This window comes from Malaya genurostris, chromosome 1 (genome assembly GCF_030247185.1).
Source record: "Malaya genurostris strain Urasoe2022 chromosome 1, Malgen_1.1, whole genome shotgun sequence".
NCBI classification, from domain to species: Eukaryota; Metazoa; Arthropoda; class Insecta; order Diptera; family Culicidae; genus Malaya; species Malaya genurostris.
In genome coordinates this window covers 15025025-15049350 of record NC_080570.1, presented here as the reverse complement: position 1 = coordinate 15049350, position 24326 = coordinate 15025025, and the positions used below count along the sequence as shown (strand labels likewise).

The following is a 24326-nucleotide window of genomic DNA, read 5'->3' as shown; positions in this document are numbered from 1 at the left end:
TCAACATAAATTTCGCTAACTTGGCATGCGAGTAGGTCGGATTTTCGCGATGCGCGAGCGAAATTTTAACAGGTTATTTCTCTGGCACGTTTACTATTTCTACAACTGGAAAAAAATAAAAAATAGGGCGCTGGTCTCACAAGCCAGTTGTAATTTCGAGTCCCGAAAATGGGTCTGCACGCTATGAATCGGCTGCGTTGACTGTTGACTGTTGAAACAGAAGGTCAGGTTCTGGAATTCTAACTTTCATTCTGAACATAAAAACTGGACCTGTATTCTGCAATTGAAATCGAGTTCTGGACTCGCACTCCGGATTCTGGAACTCTTTTTTGGTACTAAGTTCTGGAATTGAGTTCAGGACCTGGATTCCGGAATCTAATTTCAAAACTGAATTCTAGGCCTAAATTCTGGTACTGGTTCGTGGAAAACAATTTTTGATCTAAATTCTGAACCCGTTTCCTGGAAGTGAATTCTTAATCTGGAATTTTGGTGCTGATTTCAGAAACTGAGTTTTGTGCTTGGATTCTGTAGTTGGAATCGAGTTCTAAACCTGCATCCAGGAGCATAATTTTAGGATTGAACATGAACCTAGATTCTAGAACTCAATGTGGAGCTGATTTTTGGAGTGGGATTCTGGGACTGTATTCTAAATCAGAAAAAAGAACTTGGATCTGATTTCTGAAGTTGAATTCAGAAACCGGATTCTGGATCTAAACTCCGTAGTTGAATTTTGGACCTTGGATTCTGGAACTGGACTGGAACTTTGGATATGAATTCTTGAACTGAAATATGAAATCGAGTTCTGGATTTGCATTCCGGAATCGAATTCTGTATCCGGATTCTGGAACTGAAATATGAACCTAGATTCTGAATCTCATTTCGGCACTTGATTTTGGAATTGAATTCAGGATCAGGATTTTGATCCTGAATTATGCAACATAATCTGGACCTGGATTCCGGAATTCAATTTTAAAACTGAAAAATACTAGTCTAGTCCTGTATTCTGGAACTAGATTCAGACACTGCATTTTGGCGATGAATTCAGGAACTGAGTTCTGTGCGTGGATTCTGTAGCTGAAAGCTGGAATCGATCGAGTTCAAAACAGGCATGCAGGATTCTGATTCTGGGATTGAAATATGAACCTGGATTCGGGAACTCAATTTGCTACTAATTTTGGCGATGGGTTTCTGGACCTGGATTCTGAACCTGGATCTGCTGTCCGAAATTGAACTATGTAACTCAATTCTGGATCGGACACTTCAAAGCATCCAATTATTAATATATAGCGGGTTGATCGTAATAAAAAAAATCGTCAATACGAATAAAACTGACACGATTTCTTTATACTTTCGAATTCGAATTGATAGTTGCTCGATTGTGTGAATTGCGAAACTTTCCCCCTTTTCACTACTAGAATTTTAAACGATTTTTGACGTTGATTATCTCATTTCGGATTTGCATATTTCATTGAAAGAATTTTCTGCCTTTTAAAAGGACCAAATTGAGAAATTCTCTACAATATTTAGCACAGTGCGGAACATATTTTTCGAACGATTTAATAGTTCTTTAGATAACATTTAGAGCCACTAGAACGGCTGAATTCATATAATGTTGTCCACTTTTCGTTTCTCGTTTTCTTTATCTCCAATGCAAACGACCAGCAGTTGATGCAATCATTCTTGCTTGAATTGAAACTACCTTTGCGAATAAACCGCAACACATCCGCTCGCAGTGCCAAATGATGCGAAACTGGTTTAATGCGTCTTCTCGCCTTGACGACCGGAAGGCTAATGATAACTACGCCCTGAGCGTTTGAGGTTTTCAACCAAGCAGAAGGTGCGCTCTCCGGTGCCGCTGTTTGGATGCGTCTTCTCGCCCCAACGTCTGCTTCCATCCAACGCACAAGAAGAAATGATCGATTTTCGACCACGGTTCCCCTTTTGTAACGTTCAGTTGAAGATATGTGCCTGACTACCTCAAAATCGTCGTCCTTGCGCGAAAAACCGAAACAAAAGTAAATAGTTTTCCGTGTTGATTTAAAATTTCGAGAAAACTTAATTTTTGAGTTGTTCTTGGTTATCTAATACTGTTCGAAATATTATGCTGAATTCCTGATCATATTTGAAGGAATTATGTTGCTGCCATTAATACTAGTCGTGATATTCACGATTAAGTTCTGCTCATTCTTCCATATGGCTAATTTTGAAAAGTCGCCCCATAGTAAAGTAAGTCGTATTCACGACAAAAGACGGGTGGGTAGTGTCAGAGACTTAACAGGATAACATGAATACGAATAAAATGAAGCGGCGACCAGTATTCAGTCGTCACTGGTTTTCGTTCTAACCATCAGAAAGGATATTGCATCGCGGTGCAATTTTCCAAAAAAGTCGTTACATAAATGTTAGGCGGAGATGGCAGTTCAATTTGAACTGCTTCGAGCACTGATAAGCCGAAGGCGAAACGTGAAGAAAGCTGAAATAAAATATGTGCTTTTTTTGTACATACCAAAAACTCCAAAATCTAGTTTCTGGTTTGTTAGAATTTTGGAACTGAGTTTTGAAATCAGATTCTAGGGCTGCAGCTGAAATTTTGGTATTCATTTTTGAACTGAATTCTGGAAATACACCTAAATTTTTGGAACTGAATTCTCATCCTGGATTTAGGTTTGAAGTTCCCTAGTTCCATGTTAGGAACTCAGTTTCTGAAACTGAATTCTGAATCATAATTCCGGACATGAATTTTGGAACTGAATTCTGGTCTGAACGTGAATTTAGGTTCCATAATTCAGACCAAAATTGATTTTCGAAATTTGGTACCAATATGTAGACCTAGGTTTGAAATCAAGTTCTGAAATTCGGTTTCAGTCCCAAAGTTCTGGAACTCGCTTCTGGACTATGGATTCTGGACAAGGAACTGAACTTTATATTTGGATTCTGGAAATGAAAAAAAATTATTCTTGGATCCTAAAGCTGAATTTCAGTGTTCAAGTTTTAAACTTCTACCGAGAAATTTGTTTAGTTTGTTTGTTTGAAATCGTAAGATTTATATTCAAATACACCTGGCAACACTGGCTTATTCTCCAGTCGTCTTCCGAAGCAACTTCAATCAACGTTTGCTTTGAGTGGTTTTAATTACCATGGCATGGTTTGCCCATATAGTATTTTTGCTTCAGTTGTGTCGGGTCAGTAACCCAACCTAAGGCTCTCGGCTGCTGTTGCTGACAGGAAATCGGAATTTCTTCCAGTCTGAGTGATTGACAATTCGTTCTGAGTAGCCAGCAAAAGCCTGCTGCTGCTGTGGTTGCTCACTTGAGGATTGATTTCTTGATGGATGTTGGCCATCAAAATCGTCGAATCAGAAGCTTTTAAAGCGTAAGTTTTAGATTCATTGGGCAAAGTTAGAGAGGAGTGATTTTTGCAAACTCAGCAAGTTTCTCATTCGAACCGTTTCGGCAATTGCCTAACAAACGTAGCAGCGTGCGTTTTTTTTTTTGAAACGTCATCTGTCTCGATCAGGCGGCAATAACAGCCTGCTACGATTCGTTACCCGGTGCCAAATTGTCCGTATCGTTTGCCTGGATCGGTTTCCCACGAAATTCACATGTTCGAAATTGCTACAAATTACTAAAATGAAATGTTTGGCAGCCAATCGATTACACATTTGCTCGGAGTTGCATAACCGTGGGTTTACGTCTGGTGAGTGGAGCGAAAAATAACATCTATATTGCAGCTCATTTCAGTGGTTGTCGTTACTTTCCGTTGCCACCACCCACCGTCGTACCACGGTGCTTTGCTTCATTATAGAATAAAAATAAAATTCGTCCTTCTTCGTCTGGCCGCAGTTTCGTCGATTGGGGCCTGCTGCCATAGCAGCTCGTTTCAAATTGAATCGAATTTCCGCACAGTTGATTATGTGACGAGACAATCAATTTTTCTTCACCTCCCACATCCCCACCGCGAGCCATTTCATTTCCACGTCGTTTCCCACTCTTCTAGACAGTTTGAACATCCGACTTGGTGGATGTTTTTCCAAATGATCTGGGGTGTGTTTGTGATCAGACTACGGTGGCATTCACGGGAATAAACTTTATCGTCAAACACCGATAAACTTCTATAAGTTTTCAACTGATCCGAAGTTGTTACGAACCCCTCTCCTACATCCGTTCCTGGCTACGACACTGTTTGATTCATTTCAGGAAAATCGCCTACGCTGCTATCCGACACTTCAAGGTGCTACAGGCGATTTCCGGAAAATTTGGTGCGAAACGTGAAGCAAATGCCTCCCCCCTAGAGTGTGTCTGTTCTTGTCGGAACATTCATTCTACTTTCTGTGGTTTATCCTTTTTTTTTTTTTTTTACAACCGGTGCTGCTTCCTGATCGGTGATTAGACTGAACTTGTTCAAGTTCAGGTAAGCTGCAATGTTTTCGCCGGAAGCGGTAGCCACTTTTCTGCTCACGTTCTTAACCTGCTCCTGCTCAATGGAATAACAATAAAAGCCAGCGCGGGAAATTAGTCGGAAACTAAAAAGATGGCCGGAACGCGAATGGTTTCTTTTCCGCTACAAGAATGAAAATAATATTCAGAACCTTGTAAAGTCCGGAGCGGTTTTTCTTTCCGGTGGACAGCCGTTCGCGTTCTGTTCGAGATAATTTCGAACATGTTTCATGTTTGAGCTAGCTTGCTTCGATATTCTTCCAAAAAACCCTGTTGACGGACGCCTACTTGAGACATAGCGAAATATTATTCATCGCACGATTCAAATCATAGCATGCCGGGCGGGTCGAATGATTTCCCCACATAGCGTGCGCTAGGTCAAACGAAGGGAGGCGGGGAGGTCGAGAGAGACAATCAATTTATTAAAATTTTCCCAAATTCCGGCCCCATCCTTTCGGGCTTGAGCGCAACAGCAGACGAACGACGACGCATTTTGTCGTCTGGGCAAAATTTAATGAAAGCTCTTCGAAACGACGCAAGGCTTTTATCAGCATAGTAATTTAGCTTCGTAACAGAGAAGATTTAACTAATTTTTAGCTGAACTTCATTTTTCGTTACACATTAAGAAACCGCTTCGAGCAATACTGGCATCGGCAAAATTTATACTTGTTACAATTTAAACTTCGAAAAAAAAGCATTATTTTTTTTTCAATATGGCGGCTCTGAAAACAGCTGCTCAAACTCGTTCGATTTGTTGGAGGGTGTGTCATCATTTCTTGGAAACCAATTATCGTAAAGCAAAATGCTAACTCCGTATCGAATTGACTATGGTCGGAACTAGAATTAAAACAGTTCCACCGAGACAAAAAAAAGCACAAAATGATATTTGACCCTTTTTTTGCTCTTTTTTTGGGTGTATTTCTGACCATAGAGAGATATCTAACGAGTAAAATGCCGTTTGGTTCATGTTGTTATGTGCAATAGTTTAGGAATACGAGTGACATCCAGTTTGAACAGAAAAAAAAGTTGTTTCGAGAAAAAGCCGAACAAAGATTTCATTCGTGACTGGGATCGTGTACTCTCAGGACTAATTCTGTATTATTTCTAACAAGTATTTCCTAACAATTGACGAGAATTTTTTTTTGCGATTGTTTGAATCGTTTTTGTTCGTGTGCTGTCCGACGTCGCTGCCACTAATTTGGACCCAACTAAGGCAAAGACAAGTTTACAAGTTTGCATGCGGAAGGCCGTCACCTCCGACATTTCGATCACTGATTTTTACCTTTATGAAAAGAAATATTTTCACCCTCTTCTCGTATGAAAATCGGTTATTAAACTTCAATTACGAACTGTTATTTCAATAATTACGTTTGGTTTTTAGATACACCCATTTTATCACTGGGCACAGCCAGAAGACATTTTCAAAGAATTTCAGACGAGAAACATTTAGAGAACAGTATACTAATGATTCTTATGAAATAGAAACTTGAACAAAATTGATTTAGTAGGTTCGAGTAGGAAATGCGTTTAATGTTTGTAGTCAAAAAAATCGAAGGAAACAGTTCGTATCACTTACATTGAATCTCGATTCAAGTTCCATAAAGTTGATATCCTGCAGAAACTTTGTCGAGCTATTGTCTCTTCGCTGTATGAAATAAGAAAATACAAAGGAGGAAAGAAACCGATTTTTACAAAGGGTTAGATCCTACCCATTCCATAAAAAGCCGGATGAGTAATGTCAGAGAAATGAGCGGATTGACGTGAATACGAATGATTCCCTCTCAATTAATGCCGATGCAGTGAACAAAAAGTATCTGACATCACTTGCTTATTGTGAAGTAACTAAAACGCTTTCAAACTAATACACACAATGTATTTTTCTTGAAAAATTTTAATATCCGTATTTCACAACATCGACCGGCTCTCGGGAGCAGAGTATTTCTCGTTATATTTTCAAAGGTTCGAAATGTCTTCAAACGCTACAAAGAATTCGAGGAAAATGTTTGCTCCATACCACAAAATGTCAAAGCGTCACTAATTGGGTACTATTTCGTACCACTAGCATGGGATTTTTCGCTTAATTCTAGACGAAAGAGTAGTAGAACTCTGTTGAACTAGTTTAGAAAGTTACAGAGAAAGGGGACATACAGCGACTCTATCCAAATTGAAGGATTTCCAAAGTTACCAAGAACGAAATCTTTAACATCATTTCAGTTTAGAATTTTTTAGATGATAATCAAAAATTAGCAAGAAAATTGGCCGGTAAAAACTGTCCGTAGTGGAATGTATCTGCTAGTAATTTGCCATTAGAAAATTATTCAAAGCTGCTGATTGTGGGTTTTATTTGTAGCTCCTTTGTTAACATGCGTAGCCCTCAGAAGGGTCGATTTGTCGTGGATATTTCAAGTTTAAATGCACTTTGCACTCGTCCCCTATACAACCCTGTAACTTTTTACTCTCGTGTGTTTCGCCTTATATCTGGATTGTTACTATTCTGCAAGTGAAACATTGAAAAATTGCAGAATTCACACAATCGGTCAACTATTATTATATACTATTATCGATATTAGGAAGTGATGTGATGTGATGTGATGTGAAGTGAAGCCACCATCAGTTCAAGGACTTGCCAGTGGATGCGGGTAGACTTACAGTAGCCCCGATATGACTCATCCACTCACCTTCTTACTATAGCTGTTACCGAAAAGCGAACAAAAAGGGTTGGGCGGATACGTAAGTAGAGTCACTTACTCGTATTCCGCGGGAATAAAAGATGCTCTTCCAACCATAATATCCAGTGCATGGATGAAGCATATCGCTATACATGCTTGAACCCGCCTGATGGTTTGTTTGAGAAGGGCGCGTCAGACTCATTTCAAACCTTCAGAAGGAAACAAGTTTCCTTCAAGTGACTTGGGCTGGCTATCCACAATCCCTCGTCCAGTCATCAATTCGTCCGATGCCCTGATGCTCCCTCCCCTTTACGCCTCCGTGCAAAATGTTTTATATTGATAAATACAATGAAACATAGTGTAATGAAATTAATATAACATAAAATGATATAATAGATTACAAAATAATATAATATAACATAACATAATATAATATATTTTAATTTAATATAATATAATACAATGATATAAAATAACAGTTAATGTAGTGTAAGTTATGCTCTTATCTTGGCAATACTGCAGGAAGTAGAATATTTCTCTTCTAATAATAATAATAATATCCACATCTATAAAAATAATATATGTTACTATTATTGATGACAAATTAATAATAATAACAATAAATATAATAATGAAAATAACAATAAAAAACAATATAATATAGTACAATGAATTATATATTAATTAATAGAATACATAAAATGATATGTTGCGATATGCTATGATATTATATTACTTGAATTTATATGTCATTTCTCATCCTCTCATTCTGCCATCAACGCATTCCATCGACCATTTGTCACCACAGACACACGTGTAGGCATGAAGCTCAGCTTGTGACGACCTTGACATTTAGTTGAAAGTTACTTTAAAAATGATAACTTATAAGGAAAACAAATTTATATTTTGCGCGGAGGTACGTAGTACTACTAATAATAAACCCTATAATATAATATAATATAATATAATACAACATAATGCAATACAATATAACACAATACAATAGAATACAATATAATATAATATTATATAATATAATAAAATATAATACAATATAATACAATATAATATGATATAATGCAATGCAGTATAATACCATACAACATAGTATATAATAACATAAAATAGTGTTAGACGATAATATATGAAATAATATGCTATGATACAATATAACAGGTAATATCGCAGTGTAAGTTACGCTCTTCTAATAAAAATAATAATAATAATACATGATGTAATAAACAACACAATTATATGTTGTAATATACTATGATAAACACTGCACTTTAGGATGGGCTTCAACCTACAAGCCATTTCGCACCCTCTCATTCTGCTACTAACGCAGAAGGCGATAGCACCCAGTCGACGCCGTTCTATTGACCAAATGTCATCATAGACGCTCGGGGAGGCATGAGATAGGGACTTGTGAGGACTTAGTTATCTCACCATTTGACGACCAACTATTATCGATATTAGGAAGTGTGGAAAAACATGTCAGTTTTCGTATTCACATCATCCGAATATGTCTCTGACATTACCTACCCGCCTTTTTTTCTCTTTAACCTGTCCGTATTTTATAACCTTTCGGTTTCCTTAATTGAATTGAAGCTTCGATATGGTTCGTAAAATTTTATCGACACTCAAGTTTCTTTATATGAGTTTTTTTTTTCAAAGTTATGTGATGTTATACAAAGTTTTTAAAGTTATGGGGTTTTATTGTTTCGTCATAGAAATGCACGAAACGTCTAGATCTAGTGTTATCTCGGAAAAAAATTGAAGTCGAGTCTTAGAAAAAACTTTTTCTTTTTGTTGAGATAACACTTTGAGATGTGGTATTTCATGCATCTCTAAAAAATTTGGCACAAAAAAAAGTTTCGATTTCGGAAATCTCAAACGTTTTCTAAGTCGAGATTTCTCAAAAGAATTTTTTTTCATTATACTAAATCTTGATATTTTATTAGTTTTAAAGTTATTTGACGACAAAAACAATGTTTTCCTTTTTTTAGACGAATTTTTCAATTTATGCGTAATTTTAAGCGTTTTAGGCGTGTTCCCAGCATTAGAAAAGACGTGTCTGTAGTTAGTTAGGGTTGTTGCATGTCTCTTTTCAATGATACACTAATCAAAATTGCGCTCAAACGTAGATGTTCCAAAACTAATGAAAAAACATCGACCGGCTCTCTGGCTCTGGAGTACTTCTCGTTATGTTTTTCAATGGCTCGAACTGTCCACATACGCTACGAAGAATTCGGGGAAAATGTTTGCTCTATTGCACATAATGTCGAAATACCGTACTATTTGCTGTACTATTTCGAACCACTAGCATGTGTTTGACGCGATCTTTTCGCTTACTTCTAAACGAAAGAGTAGTAGAACTCTGTTGAACTAGTCTAGAAAGGGGACATGCAGCGACTCTATCCAAATTGAAGGATTCCGAAGTTACCAAGAAGGAAATCTTTAATATCATTTCAAGCTAAAATTTTTTAGATGATAATCAACAATTAGCAAGAAAATTGGCCGGTAAAAACTGCCCGAAGTGGAATGTACCTGCTAGTAATTTGCCACTATGAAATTCGTCAAATCGTATTCGTATATTTCAATAAAACTTTCTGGACTTGTAGACTTTGTCACAAAAAGCTACTTGGCATACATGGTTTTTCCAACTAATCTTGATTGATGTCTTGAAAAGGGCAAACATTTTGCTACTTTTTTTGTATTTAAAAAAATGACAAATCCTACAAAAAAGTGTCATACTCTAGTGATTTTCACAAAATTAGACAAATTTTCGAATGGAAATACTGTAAAAACTCTTAATCGAATCATACACTGAAGATTTTTCATGCGTTTTAGGAGTGTTCTACGCATGAGAAAAGATTTGACCGTAGTAAGTTAGGGTTGCTTCATGTCTCTTTTCAATAATACACTAATGAAAACTACGCTCGAATAAAGATGTGCCAAAACTAACCAATCAAAGAACGTCAATTTTCAATCACCGTATTTCACAACATCCACCGGCTTTCTGGCTCAGAGTACTTCTCGTTATGTTTTTCAATGGTCCACGAATTGTCTACAAACACTACGAAGAATTCGAGGAAACTGTTTTCTCCATTCCACATAATGTCGTCATAAATTGGGTGCTATTTCGCATCACGTGCATGGGTTTGACGCGATTTTTTCGCTTACTTCTAGATGAAAGGGTAGTAGTACTTTGTTGAACTAGTCTAGAAAGGGGACATGCAGCGACTCTATATAAATTTAAATATTCCAAAGTTAACAAAAACGAAATCTTTAATATCACTTCAGGTTAGAATTTTTTAGATGATAATCAACAAAATCAAAAATAGATCTGCGAAAACTACACCATCTCTGATTTTGTTGCAAGTTTCAGCATTTCTGAACAAACATATATTTTCAAACGAAAACTGTTTCTTTATTTCCTTAAAAGTGTTCATCACTCATCAAAATAAAAAAAAATCATCATTTCATCAAAATCCAAAATGGTATGGTAAATTGATATTCTCTAGTTTTGGGGTTCAATGAGAAATGTTTTCAGCATATTTTTTTTTGTTTTGGCTGACTTTGTGTAAATTACTAGTACAACACTGTTTTGCAGGATTTGTCATTCATCGACAACTATTTGAAAAATAAAATTGGTGAAAAATTGTAGCCCTTTTATTTTATTTTTTTATAGCCCTTTTAGATTTTTTTTAGGAAATCAAAGTGACTTTTTGTGACAAAGTTAACATGTCCAGAAAATTTCATTCAAGTTTAAGAGGGTGTTACCAACATTTGCTTGAGTTGGCGCGGAATTCGTCTAAACAAATAACAAATTCAGTACAAGTTTCAATTATTTTTAACAAATTATTTACAAATTTCGATGCATAATTGGCAGTTCGCACTGTTATGACCAATTATTTCTCTTTAAAGCATAGACAACTTAAATTTCCGGAGTAGTGTTTCGCTTAAGAGGTTCTGTACAAAGTTAAGTGGAAAAAGTTTAAGAATTTTTCTAAGAGTTTTATTTATTTTATATTTTTAGCAAGCCTAATGTCGTTTTCGCTCGAGAAAACTGAAACTGACATACTTAGCAACGGGGATTTGAGCAAACCTGATACAAAATCCAGGTTCGAAACTGACTCGATTTTCAGTTCAACAACGTTTAAACTAGGTTCGAAGCTAGCTTAAAATAAACGGTTTGACGGCAGTTAGGATGAAAACTGGGTTAGGTTTGGCATCAAGCGAAAACAACATAAGACAATTTGTTGGTTCGGTCGAAGAGAAAATAAACCACGTTAAATTATTAAAGAAAATATTAAATATTGATAGTTTTGTGGTCACTTCCACGAAGCATGTTTTTGTAGAGACCTGTGGAGAACACTCTCCAAGATGAACCCTAAGAATCAACAATTATTTTTCTAACAAAAAAAAAACAGATTTTTGAGGCGTTACTCACTCAATTAAAAATTATTGCAAGTAAACGAACCATTTCGGATGAAAAAAGAATCGTCCAGGTACACAAAAATGTGAATACGAACAATTTAAAACAAAGTTAAAAACAATCGATTGAAAAGTCACCGAAACGATGTTTTTCAAAAAAACGTTATTCTGAGATAATTGCGATTAAATTTTCGCCCGTCATATTTATATGGTGCTATGAACTGGCGTCATTTGAAATCTAGCGCTCCGATCTTGGTCGAACTGCTCAAAGCTCTTTTCAAAAGGGGGCTGCAACAGACTTGTAAAAGGGGGACTGCAACGACTCTACTTTAGTCGACGAGTGCCGAAATGGTTCGTGACTATCGTGAACTATTTAAGGATTGAAATTTCTAAATGAGAATCAACAATCTGTAAAAGAATTGAATCGTAGTACGAACGGAAAGCAATTAAAAAATTGGCAAACTAAAAAGTGAAGTTCAAGTTTGTTGAATGAAAGTTGATTGAAATTTACTTGGAATTCCGATCTCTATCAAAGCCAATGTTTAGAAGAATCGTATCAAATGCGATAAACATATTAAAATAGATGAATATTTTCAAATCGAATGTAACATAAAAAGTCTTCCCAGCGGTTAAACTGCGCTAGTGCGCAGTAATTTAATTGAAACTGCTAAGCATTGTCAACTCCAAAACGAAACGTAAAGATAATTAAAAAATAATACTTTAAGATCACGAATCACGATTGGTACTTGATGGAGCCACCGACAAGTCGCAATTAGCAATTCAGATAGGAATAAAATTGTTCAGTGCTTTGCTTTCAAACTGTATCGGTTCCAATTCCAGTCGCAGCCGCCACGTTTCGCCCGTTACGTTCCATTTTTCATTCTTCAAAACGGACCCGACAATTCGCTGGTTTCTTTTCTCGGTGTGGCACAGAAGGACACTCAGGTTAAACATTCCCTCCGGGGCGGGTGGCGGCTAACCGTCGGCCGTCCCATTGCCAGAGCCACTCTCCATTTGTTTCGTTTTCAATCAAGAATTGTTTTCATTCGTTACCATTTCCCTACTCGCTTTATTTTTTGTTACTGTTGCTGTTGTTGTTAGGATCCAATTTACTGGAAACAAGAAGGATCCTCATTCCCCGCAATTTACTCATTCAGAGTCCATTCATTTCATTCGTTTACATTTGCCGCAATCTTTTTCGGATCCCATCAACCGGTCGCAACAATTGGCACCACCGGAATTTCGGAACAAATGCAAAGCTGTACAGAATCTATTCTTTTTGTTCGGAATGCAAAATGGGCGTCCGGAATGAGAGAAAAACCCCAGCCAGCAAACAGAATGAATATTTCATAATTGATTCACGATAAGAGCTTTTCTTTCGTCGGGTGTGTCGGTGCCCGCGACCACCCTAACGGGAACAGACGCCAGAATTGCGAAGCGCCGGGAGACACTTCACTTCCGGCGCCGGAAAAGCTGGAAAAAAATGAGCATAATAACGCTCTTGTAGATTTTAATATAGCGCTGATAATAACACCTGATACCTGCGGATGACTCGGGCGGTGGTGGCGCGGTCGGCTTGGGGAAGGGCGGTCACTCATCTTTGCTTTAAGATCGCTCGGTTTTGTGTGATTTTTAACGGTAGCTTTTAGGGGTTTTAGGCGAAAACGTCAGACGTCAGGTCAGATTGAACAGGAAAAAATGACTACTAGATTACCTTTCAGCTGTTGAGTTGGAAGTTTTTCACTTCACTTCATCCGGGTGTCGATTTCAAAGCCTACTAGGTCACCGAGTACCACAATCACTAATCACTAAACTATGAACTTGTTTCCATTGCTATCGGTTCTGATCCGTACGATGTTGTTCCGTTTCGTTTCTTTTTTTTCAGATGCCCCCCGTTGCAAGCCAGGCTCGGAGCAGACGTCGGTCGGTTCGCTGAACATGCACTCGCTGCATGTCCGCTGTGAGGTGGAAGCCGACCCACCGGACGGTGTCCGGTTCAGTTGGACCTACAACAACACCCGGAACGTGTCACCGGTGCTGAATTCACGCATCAGCTCGCACGGCCTGATCAGCACCATGACCTACCTGCCGCAGTCCGACTCGGAGCTGGTCACGTTAGCCTGCTGGGCCATGAACAGTGTCGGCCGGCAAACGGTGCCGTGTCTGATTCATATTTTACCGGCAAGTAAGTAGCACCGGCACTAAGCGAATGAGAGAGAGAGAGAGAGAGAGAGTAACGTTTGAACCAATCCGGGCCGAGTTGGATTGAATGGTGTTGAACTAAACTACGTCTTAAAGGAGAAAGTATCCGATGGAAATGGCGCACACAGATTTGAAATTAAACCGATTATCGTGTTTTCTTGAAATTTTCAGGGAATGGAAAACTACTATTGAGTTTACAACATTTGTTTTATTCAATTTCGTATCCCATCCCGAATGCTCGCATCTTCATTTTTAATCTACTCATTGAAGTTTAAGCAAAACAATTTTCTCAGTGTTTTTGAAGTTTTTATCGAATTTTTTGTAACTCAAATTCTATTCTAATAGTTTTGGGATATTTGCGAAATCCCGTCTTTGGTGGGTTCATATATTTTGGCAGAAATATAGTTGTGCTTACTTTTCAATGACGTTTTTTCATAAATCACACCGTTGATTGTTCCGTAATTTAACCACAGCCACAAATCGCCTGCCAGATCAGCGGAATTGTCAGCAAATTTCGACTATTTCTTCTCGCACAAACCTTCGAAACTAGGAACTTAGACTTGGCAAAGAAATATATTTGTCTAGGATGTTTGGTGGGTAACTGCAATTCAAGTTTCCGGGCACGTGATTTCACAATGGTATTTTGTCTTTCATTCCAGTTTGGGACTTCTTACACCTTGTAAACTTATAGGCCTTGTATAACTTCATGGTTTCCTGCACAAAATCGACTGACACTTTTAACTTTTTAGTGTTGCTAACTGATCTCGAATTGACGTGTTTGTTTTTTATCTGGATGAGATATCGGAATTACAGGGACTGTAACTACGACAATGTTCGTTCATGTATTAATACTATCAAGTTACAATATGAACAAAATTAGAGATTTTTGTACGCATTAGTTTCTAATATGCAAAAGTGACTTCCTTGTATTGTTCCTATAGTATTTTCAGATATTTCCGAAAATTATCGACGCTTTTTAAGCAAAGATTAATAAAATTACACCATTTATTGAACTATTCCTCGGTGCTGTAATGGATCGATTCCCAACAATTGGCATCTGTCGGATATGGTGGAAAGTTTACAGAATCTCTCCACGGCAGATGTCGTCATGCTTTGCGAACAAAGCGTTTCTGAACACGTTCAAGTCTAAGGCTCCACGATATTTGATACGGACATCAGATTACTGAAGCATTTTTGAGAAATTAGAAATGAATCCTGTCTGACGTAAAGCTGTCGAAATAACTAGCGAGTTTAGCATTCAGTTGTACGCTAAGATCACTGCGAACCTTGTTAGCAAATTTGCGAACTTTGTTAGTAAATCTTGCAGTCATCAGGAATTCTCAACACTACGAACGGCGAGATACAGTTTTAAATTATCTGCGTAGATTATTTTACAACCAGATCCCAAGAGCAAGGTTGGGGACGGGTATAGTGTGATGGGTAAGTCGATGCCTTTCACGCAGCCCGCCTGGGTTCGATTCCCAACCCCGCACATAGGGTCAGAAAGTTTTTCTGGTCCGAAGAGGCGAATGACCTTAAGGTTAAAACCTCTATAATCGAAAAAAAAAAGAGCAAGGCAGCATCGTTGAAAAATACTACAAATAACAAGGGTCCTATGTTACTACCTTGCGGAACACGCAGTTGTCTATCGTTAAGATATGAGTTCAACCAAAACACGAGTTGATGCGATGGTAAACCAAGTCGAGACAATTTACGCAACAGAATTTGATAATTAATCTTGTTAAACGCTGCTTTTACATCGGTGTGGAAAACATCCTTTAGTGTTTTTACTTCCATACTAGATACACATTTAGGCGTAAAGGTCAAAAAATTCATATTACTGAATTTATTGGTTCGCGGTTACTGATTCAACATTTTTCGTTAAGAATATCTCAAATCTTTTCTTGAATCACTGTTTATAAAATGAATAAGTTTTTACGTCCAGTTCGTGCTCGCATCTTACAATCGAAAATTGTTTACGGTTGAGACGACAGAAACAAGGACAATACAGAATATAGTGTATTGAACAATAGAGTGTACGAAATGGGAAAATGCGATTTAACAAAGTCTGAAACTTGATGTCAAGCGCTGCAAAGTTAGACCAGCAGCAAATGAAATTGAAATCTTACTTGAAGAACGAATGCATCTAGACGCTAATAATGTAACTGAGATTCAATTCAACGAGGCATCTAACGGTATGTACATCATGTTTAAACGTGAAAGAGATGCAATTGTTCGTCCGGGAAAATATGTCGCAGTACGGTGAAGTTCTTTCCATCGAAAGGGAAGTATGGGGGAATTTTTCCCCAGTATCCGGAATGTCGTAAGGCAATTCCATCTTACATCATTTGTGGTCAAGGTGGGATACCTCCGAGTAAAACGCTGATTACCTATGAAAATCAACTGGCTACATGTCAGTTTTGTGAACAACCAGCTCCCTACGGCAAACCTTGCACTGAAACTGCGAAAAGGACATCTTCAATCAAAGACAAAGTTAAACCACCGATCAGAGACGAGCCACGAACAAAGTGCCTCGCAATCCTCGCAGGATGGAAATGGAAGCTTATCTTTCCCTAGAAAAAGAATAACAACGAGATCCAATAATAAAAAAATATTTTATCTAACAAAAACATGGCCTGAATAAAAACACGACCGATAATGATATTAAAAATGAAATTCTCTCATCAACAGTTTGAATTTGAAAAAAAAAACATTACAAATATACCATCATCAATCGCGTTCAAGAAGTATTTATTCCGTTCGTAGAGATTTCTGTTCACGACCAGCGCAATCGCAACCTAATTTAATGTTCATCGAGAAATCAAATAATTCCATCTCCAAATCACCTAGTTAAATGTGGCAAATCCACCGACAAATGACCGAGATACAAGCGCATCAAATTAAAAAAAAATACTTTCTCCGAAAGTCTGGAAATGGAAACAAAAAGCAAGAATCCAGCGACAAGCACCGGTTTCGTTGGCAGCTGGCTGCGAATTGAAGTTAAAATTGTATAATACATTTATTAACTCTTTTTTGTGCGAACGTTCATGCGTCGACCGTCGACCGTGCACGAAAAATCAATAGAATGACATCATTTTGGTGAGCTGGGATTGGTGGATGAAAACATAGGTCGATTTTAACCATTTTCTCACTAGTATGCTATTGAAATACTGAAACGACGTTGCCGAATCGATTGGTTGTTAAAATATTTCAATCCACCAACAAACGACTGAGTTATTATCGTTCGAAATTATGACAGAAAAAGTTTACGCGGTTATTTTTGAATCGGCCCCGTATAGTGAAGAGTAAGGCATTTTGAATGCCAAAAGTTTTATAAAATAGATCTCCTTCTTGGAAATTATCATTATGATATAAAATCGTTTCGTTTGTGCAGGTTTATATCTTAAGGTTGTTCGTATCCAAAATTGATTTCCTAAGTAACTTCCAGGGAGAACGACCCACTATTTTGAAGTATTATTTAGTCGATTTTTAAATAATATTTTGTTTCGATATAACTTTGCATGAGACGCGTAAATTCGAAGTTTGAAGCGTTTCCGATATTTTGTTGTAAAACAAGATTGCGCATTTAAGGGTTAAATACAATATTAAACTACAAAATTTCTGCCAACATATGTTTGGAATATTAAGTCAGCAGTCTTTTAGGTTCCGTATAAACTTATTTGTGTTTGCAAATTTTGGAAATTATTTCTTCGAGATTTTTGGTTATTTGGTTGGGGTTAATGGTGAAAGATGTCTCGCATGAATCGAAAGCAATGTCTTGGCATTACATTCCTTCTGTTGAATTTGGCCTTTCTGTTTCAACAGACTGCAGCTGCAGCTGATTCTTAGCATACAGAATCATTTTATGGCTAGTACTACGATCCTACTGACACTAACATGAATCATTCCACGTCGGGGCTCGAACATATGACAACTGGCTTATAAGACCAGCGCCGTATGCATTGAACCGCAAACCCGGGCGAATCGAACGGTGCACAAAACAAATGGAGCCGCTGATGTGCATAGCACATTGTTAAAAAAAGTCCCGGGGCCTAGTGAGATGACGTTTGTAATGTCAAACTATCATCATCGTTCAGAAGACAAGTGTCAAATTTTCACGTCAATCGCACCACAAACACTAAACTTACCGACATATAAGTGACGTTACTTTTTGATATACGAAAACTTGAAAATAACGAATTCCGTTTATTGATAAAACATTGCTTCCTACAAGGAAAAACCGGGCAAGTCCAGCAATGGTTTAAGAAGTGCTACCCGCACTCAGATTACAAACAAAGATTTGTGGTATTCTGATTTTAACGTGATCAAATTAAGCAGTCATCCGGAAAAAATGTGAGCAAGTTTTGATAATCGTTATGTATGAACACAAAATCAAAGTCCGACTGAACTGGAAGTGCTTTCATGATCGTATTCGAAAATCTGGGCTCATCTCACAATCTATCAAAAGCAACAACGCATCAACAATCCAGAGAGCTGGTCGGCACTGTTTGGTCGCAATAAAAAGGATTTCTTGCGTTGGTATGAAACAGTGGACGAAACATGGATCTATCTTTTTTCTCCGGAGTTGTTTCAACATTTAGACGAAAAAAACGTAATAGGTAGCTGCAACAAGTATGGCGTCAGTTTTTAGATGCTCGAGGTATAATTAACGTCGACTATCTTGAAAAGGAAGTACCAACAAAAGTTTTTAGTTATTAATGCGTTTGAAGTATGGAATCGTAAGAAACGGCCTCATATGAAGCAGAAAAAATCATCTTTAACCAAGACAATGCACCGTGTCACAAGTCAATGAAAATAATGGCCAAATTGAACGTATTGGGCACCGATCTGTTTCTTCACCCACCATATTCTCAATAATCTAGCCCCCAGCGACTACTTGTCATTTGATGATCTGAGAGAGTCATCGCCGCAACTGAACCCTATTTTAAGGCCATGGACAAATCATTCTATAAGTAAGATATAAAAATTTTAGATAATATATAAAGAAATTTTGCTCAAGAAATGTTGTTTTCCTAGTTGGTTCCTGAACTTTTTGGACGATGTGGAAGCAACCTTCCCTACGGCAGTATCGAACCGCACAGAGTGCAAGTCGATTCGACACTGAATTTGGTTTTCTGTGAGTAATGTTCTCAAATGCGAACGCACTCATTGAAGAGCAGAAATCATATGGAAATCGTGAACTTATGTATACGAAACCGTCATATCAATTAGAGGAATGACAATGGTTTGAAAAACAGGGAGAATTACACATTGTTCGTGGTTGAGTTGTAGATGTTTAAAACCTATATGGTTTTACTTCTATATTTTGAATTTGTACCCCGGTATAGAAAACAAAGACGCAATCCTACGTCAAAAGATTACGAGTTATTTCATTTATGTGAAGATAAAGAATGGAAAGGTGAGACGTGACGTGGTTGATTTTAGCAAGCAGAAATCTTTTACTAACTTTACTTTCGCAAGAGGAGTTGATCTTAAGCATCCCATCAATGCAAATCACTCTAGTATACCAGAGACCGATATTACCGGTTCGTATAGTAAATGGTAAAAGTCCTTTTTCGGTACTTTCCGGCATACCAGAGACTCGAGTGATTTGCATGAATGAGATGCTTAAGCTCGACCCCTTTGGTTGAAGGTAAAAGTTAAGTCACTAAAAGATTTCTGCTTGCTCAAATGACCATTGTCACGCCTCACCTTTTTGTTGTATATCTTCACATCCTTGCCCTACCTTGAGTACTAGCATTTTATAATTCTGATTTCATTTATTATTCTCAGTTACAATAAAACTATTTTTATTGTTATAAATGATACTAATATTACTATTATTTTTCGTTGAAAATTTCAGGTGGGTAATTACCCACTTTTGGAATTTTCGGGTGGGTAGAACTACCCACCGTACCCACCTCTTTCACCGGCCCTGATGTGGATCACTTAAACGAATCCATCAAAAATCGAAAAAGACATCTCACCATCTCGTGACGAAAAAGGCTATTAGTTCAGTCATGTTTAGCAGTTTGCGTTTAGCGTGCACCCAAAAGTGAAATGTCAAAAATAATTGAGCATGGTGCCCACATAGAGGTGTGAACTTTTTTATATTTAAGTCGGCCCCCTGTCACGACGCCATCTTGATGAGATCAAAATCGGAACTTCAAAATCAGCTGTCTGCAACGTAAACAAACAAACAGTAATACATTTGTTTTACACGTTTACCTTGTTTAGTGCACGAAAATTAGTGAATTTTGGGTCGACTGTCTCACAATAACTTGTCGGTTCACCTAAAATACAGTAGACAGTGTTTTGGGACATCAAGTGGAGATAATTTTCACAATTTGAGAGTCGCGATGAGCATCAAACCATCGCACAGTGATGCCAAGATGGCAGAAATCCAGAAAATAAATTTATTTTTTTCCTGCACTGTATTATTTTTTTTCAATTCTCAGATAAGTGAAGGATTATAGTTTAAAGTATAAAAATTTTTGAATAAGAAATAATCTCTCCATATCCTCTCAAAGATAGGGTATTGTAAACTTTCTTTTCATCCATCCATACAAAATATATGGCGCAATGACGATGTTTTGCGATTAGAGTTCTATATAGGTAGGAAAGGGCTGCATTTTTTCAATAGTATTTGATGTTATAGCATTTGTTCTCTACTTTTCAGAAAACACTATGCGATCCTGCACATTTCTGCACCTTAAAGGTTATTTCCAATAATTTACGGGGTCGACAATAAAAATCACAGAAACAAGGGCCAGATTTTTGTAACTGAAGTCGGTGGCAGTAAAATTTAAATAAACGGCTTTATAATAAATAAAAACAGAATATTTATAACATACATAACATAAAACACCTATCTAAATGTCGTTATATAAATCTATTTATAATATATCAGGCGTTGGAGTAAACTATTAAAGTTTCATGGTTTTTAGTGAGAGTATCATTGCAGTACCGTTTTTTCAAAGTATAGTCCATCGTTATATACCACCACTAGGACTCGAATACCACGTTTGAAAAATTCCTTTTCCTCACATTCGACAATTTTTGGTGGTGTCGTAGTTTTTGAAGCTGACCTGACAAGTTATGCGCCATGGATTGGAGCAAATGGCAACCGTATGGAACAATGTCAGGTAAAAAATGGCGGCTTGGGCAGAACTGTTCATTGCAGCGATTATAAAAATAAGCTTTTACAACTTTCGAAGCATGGAGTCTTGCTTTGTCATAAAGCAAACATACTATGTCATGAAGATCTTCATATTGCGTCCGCTTTCCATGCAATGCTCTGTCCAAACGCATTTGAGTAGCTCATAATAAATAGCGCCCAGTTGATCCCACCACATGCACTTTTTATGTTCTCCGGAACTTGCTTGTAGTCCATATAAAAATTCCCAAATTCGAACCACGAAAACCACTTTATGCATGTTTGCTCAGAGTAATTTTTTCGTCATTTTCAATTTTACATAGTTGAATAAGATACTTTAACATAATAAAAATCCACTATTTTTAGTAAAGCGGTAGTATTCAAGCAAATTTTGTGTTTGTGTTCTTTCATAAAATCGAAAAACTTAAAAAATGCCAAATTGCATTTTCCAAAAATTAATATTTTTGCTAAAAACAAAAAAAAACACTTTTTTGATTGTTACTCTCCCATCTTCAATCATAGTGCAATAGACTACATCAGTTGTATGTTACAGCATATCAGGAAATAAAAATTTTAAGATAAGCACTTCTGGAGAAAATTGATGTTTTCAAGATATAAGCAAAAGTTTTTTTTCTCTGTGTATACATTTTCCACACAGGTTTAATGATTATTTGAAACATTAGTTAAAGGTCATACTCAATCGCGAAATAAATAAAAATACGCAAGTTAATTTATTAAAAGAAGTCGTCATTTTCCGGTCCATAGCGAACGGTACATCATGTCACTTTTAGGTGGATCGAATATTTTTTCATATATTATCAAAACGGAAATATATTCAGAGACTTCAAATTATTAATAAAAAATCATCCAGCTGACGTTTATCGGCGTATTTTTGGTTTTTGCCATCTTTTGTATGGAGAGGCATCACTGTGCATCGCAGTGTTTGGGGCTCGAAACGCGAGGGGCTCAACGTAATCGGTATACTTTCAAATGGCTGGTGCTCACATACCGGTGTCAGATGGGTGATTTAAGTGTGTTTTTTTTCTGACGAAAGTAAATACCGTCTATAAATAATTTATAATTACGCCGACGACACGACCAGGCACTCTGAAGAAAAATCGGTTTGAAAAATGTCCGGTAATGATTTACCATCAGTTACCAAAAATTGAGCGATCCCTCGTATTTGATAAAAATTATCTTGTCGAGCAACACTGTTTAGTTGCTACGAGCTAGTTTCCAAGGAGTCCCAATACAAATAAACAAATAGTTTGCCACCGGAACATAACGGGGGTTTGCTGCAGGTAAATAATTCGATGAATTATACTAGCGAAAAATCGGACCTGGCTCATTTTCTTTCAGAGCAAAGTCGGTGTCCAATCTCTGCAAATTCACGGAAAATCTTGTCAATAAAGACTTCATCCAGAAAAAATGTCGAATATGACCTCCAGCCTTAGATGGCTGACATGAACGACATCACTAGCTTGGAACATTTCCGCCGAAAAAGGAAACATTACCGCCTGATAGATTTGGTGTGTTAATCAAACATTTCTATGTCGTTGGCTGATTCGATGGAGCAAAGTGGAAGGTCGGTTTCAGGTTTCCCATTGCTAAAAAAAATTACCAAACGGATTCAAATAGTTGACACAGTCGGAAAATTCCGATACGATGAGATATTGTAAGCTAAATGGCGTAATGGAAAACCGACCGACTTTCTCAAGGGTTTAATACACTTATCTTGAAAATCAGATACATAATCCACATATCGGTACTAACATGTGATTAGGGCATATCATGAGATATGCCCTTTCGAAAGTTACGAAAAATAATGCTCATTACTCAAGTTTTAAACATGAAATTGAAGCATATAGCGCACAATTAGATTGGACTTCTATCGACATCCGAGGTTGTAGAGCCGAGCAATGAGCATTATATTTTGTAACATTCGCAAGGGCCTATCGTGCGATATGCCCTTATCACATTTTACTACCGATATGCTAAGGACGTTTTGTCTATCACTGTCCTCTGGATTATCACACTCATTTTCGATACACCTGAGAAACCAACGTTCGCGTCAAATCTTTTGACTAATGCACTGAAAAGTTAAAGATAACCTAATGATTTTAACTGGGATTTTAATTACTACAAGAAATAAAATGTTGAATTGATTTCATTAGGGATGCTTTATTATTTATACAACATTGATCACATGAATAATTTCCTACCGCTCCGACGAGATCCGAATCCGACTCGATGCCATTTGCCTAAAATCATTCTTGAATGCTGCTGAATTGGTGCTGGCAAACAAAAACAAAGCTCAATTTCTTGTAATAATACAAGGAACTTGCAGCTCAGCTTGGCAGATACTTGTTGCTCGGCTTTGCAACGGGCATCCTGCAAAATAAAGGATTTGAAAAATCTCTCGTATGCGTATATTTTAGAAATACCTTACCTGAAACTTTTCTGACGAAGTCATTTTTCTAGTAAACACAGTCACACTTTGATTCATTTTAAGACTATTTTTATTTACCAACAAAATAACAGTGGTAACTAAGGTAACTGTTATTTTAAATCAACAATTTTTGCCTTTGTTGCCAGTTTGAATAATTTTTTGTACAATTTGGTTTTGACATTTCGAGTTACTGAGGGGTAGGGTAAGGGCTCCCTATTTCATCTCATTTGTAAGGACGTCGCCTTCAAACCCCGATTTAGCCACTAAAATCACTATAACTATTTCATATTACTGCTTCATTCGCCTTGCTCCACGTTGAGAATTGATTCACATTGCTTGAAAATTTAACTAATATTCATAAAACAGCTAAAAACACTTATGATGTGTTCACTACTCTGCTCCTAATTCCATCTCAATGGATTTTTATCCATCCTATCGTTGATCCTTTATTCATCCTATAAATTAGCAATGGCGACAGCAATCAAAACAAAATATTCCACTATTACACTCTCACCCATGCGTATGCGGCTGCCAGATGGCTGACTAAACGCCGCCAGCTGGAAAAATATGGCTTGCAGACATTCTGGTGACCGACTGCCTTACCGCTGCCACATATACAACTCAAACGATACAACCGTACCCACCAGGATTTTTCCACATTATTATTATTGGTAAAAAATTTACTCGATGAATTATCTAATTAATGGGGCATCTTTTAACATAATTTTATTAGTGAAAACAAATAGAACAGATATAGACTTTATATGCAAAGTAATACATATTTTCTATGAAAACATCTGGCATCTTTGTGCACAGCCGATGAAACACTCACACACACTTCACAGCGTTATGTTGGCGTATAGCGGAATGAAACCAGTGCTACTAGATTTGCCACAATGGTTATTTCATTAGTATTTAACACGCTCTTTCTGGTAATATTCGAAGCCAAAACAGCTTTATTTAAATATTAATATCAA

The 24326-nt window shown here is 37.2% G+C and overlaps 1 protein-coding gene across 5 annotated transcripts in view; it reads left to right on the top strand.

Moving 5' to 3' along the window:
• The window catches only part of LOC131433108 (hemicentin-1), a 406910-nt gene that overhangs the window by 314157 nt on the left and 68427 nt on the right, over positions 1-24326 (top strand). For all 5 annotated transcript variants that reach the window (XM_058599958.1, XM_058599949.1, XM_058599927.1 and 2 more), the window contains one exon: positions 13428-13727. In XM_058599958.1, coding sequence (XP_058455941.1) covers positions 13428-13727 — 300 coding nt within the window. The remainder of the gene's footprint in view (positions 1-13427; positions 13728-24326) is intronic.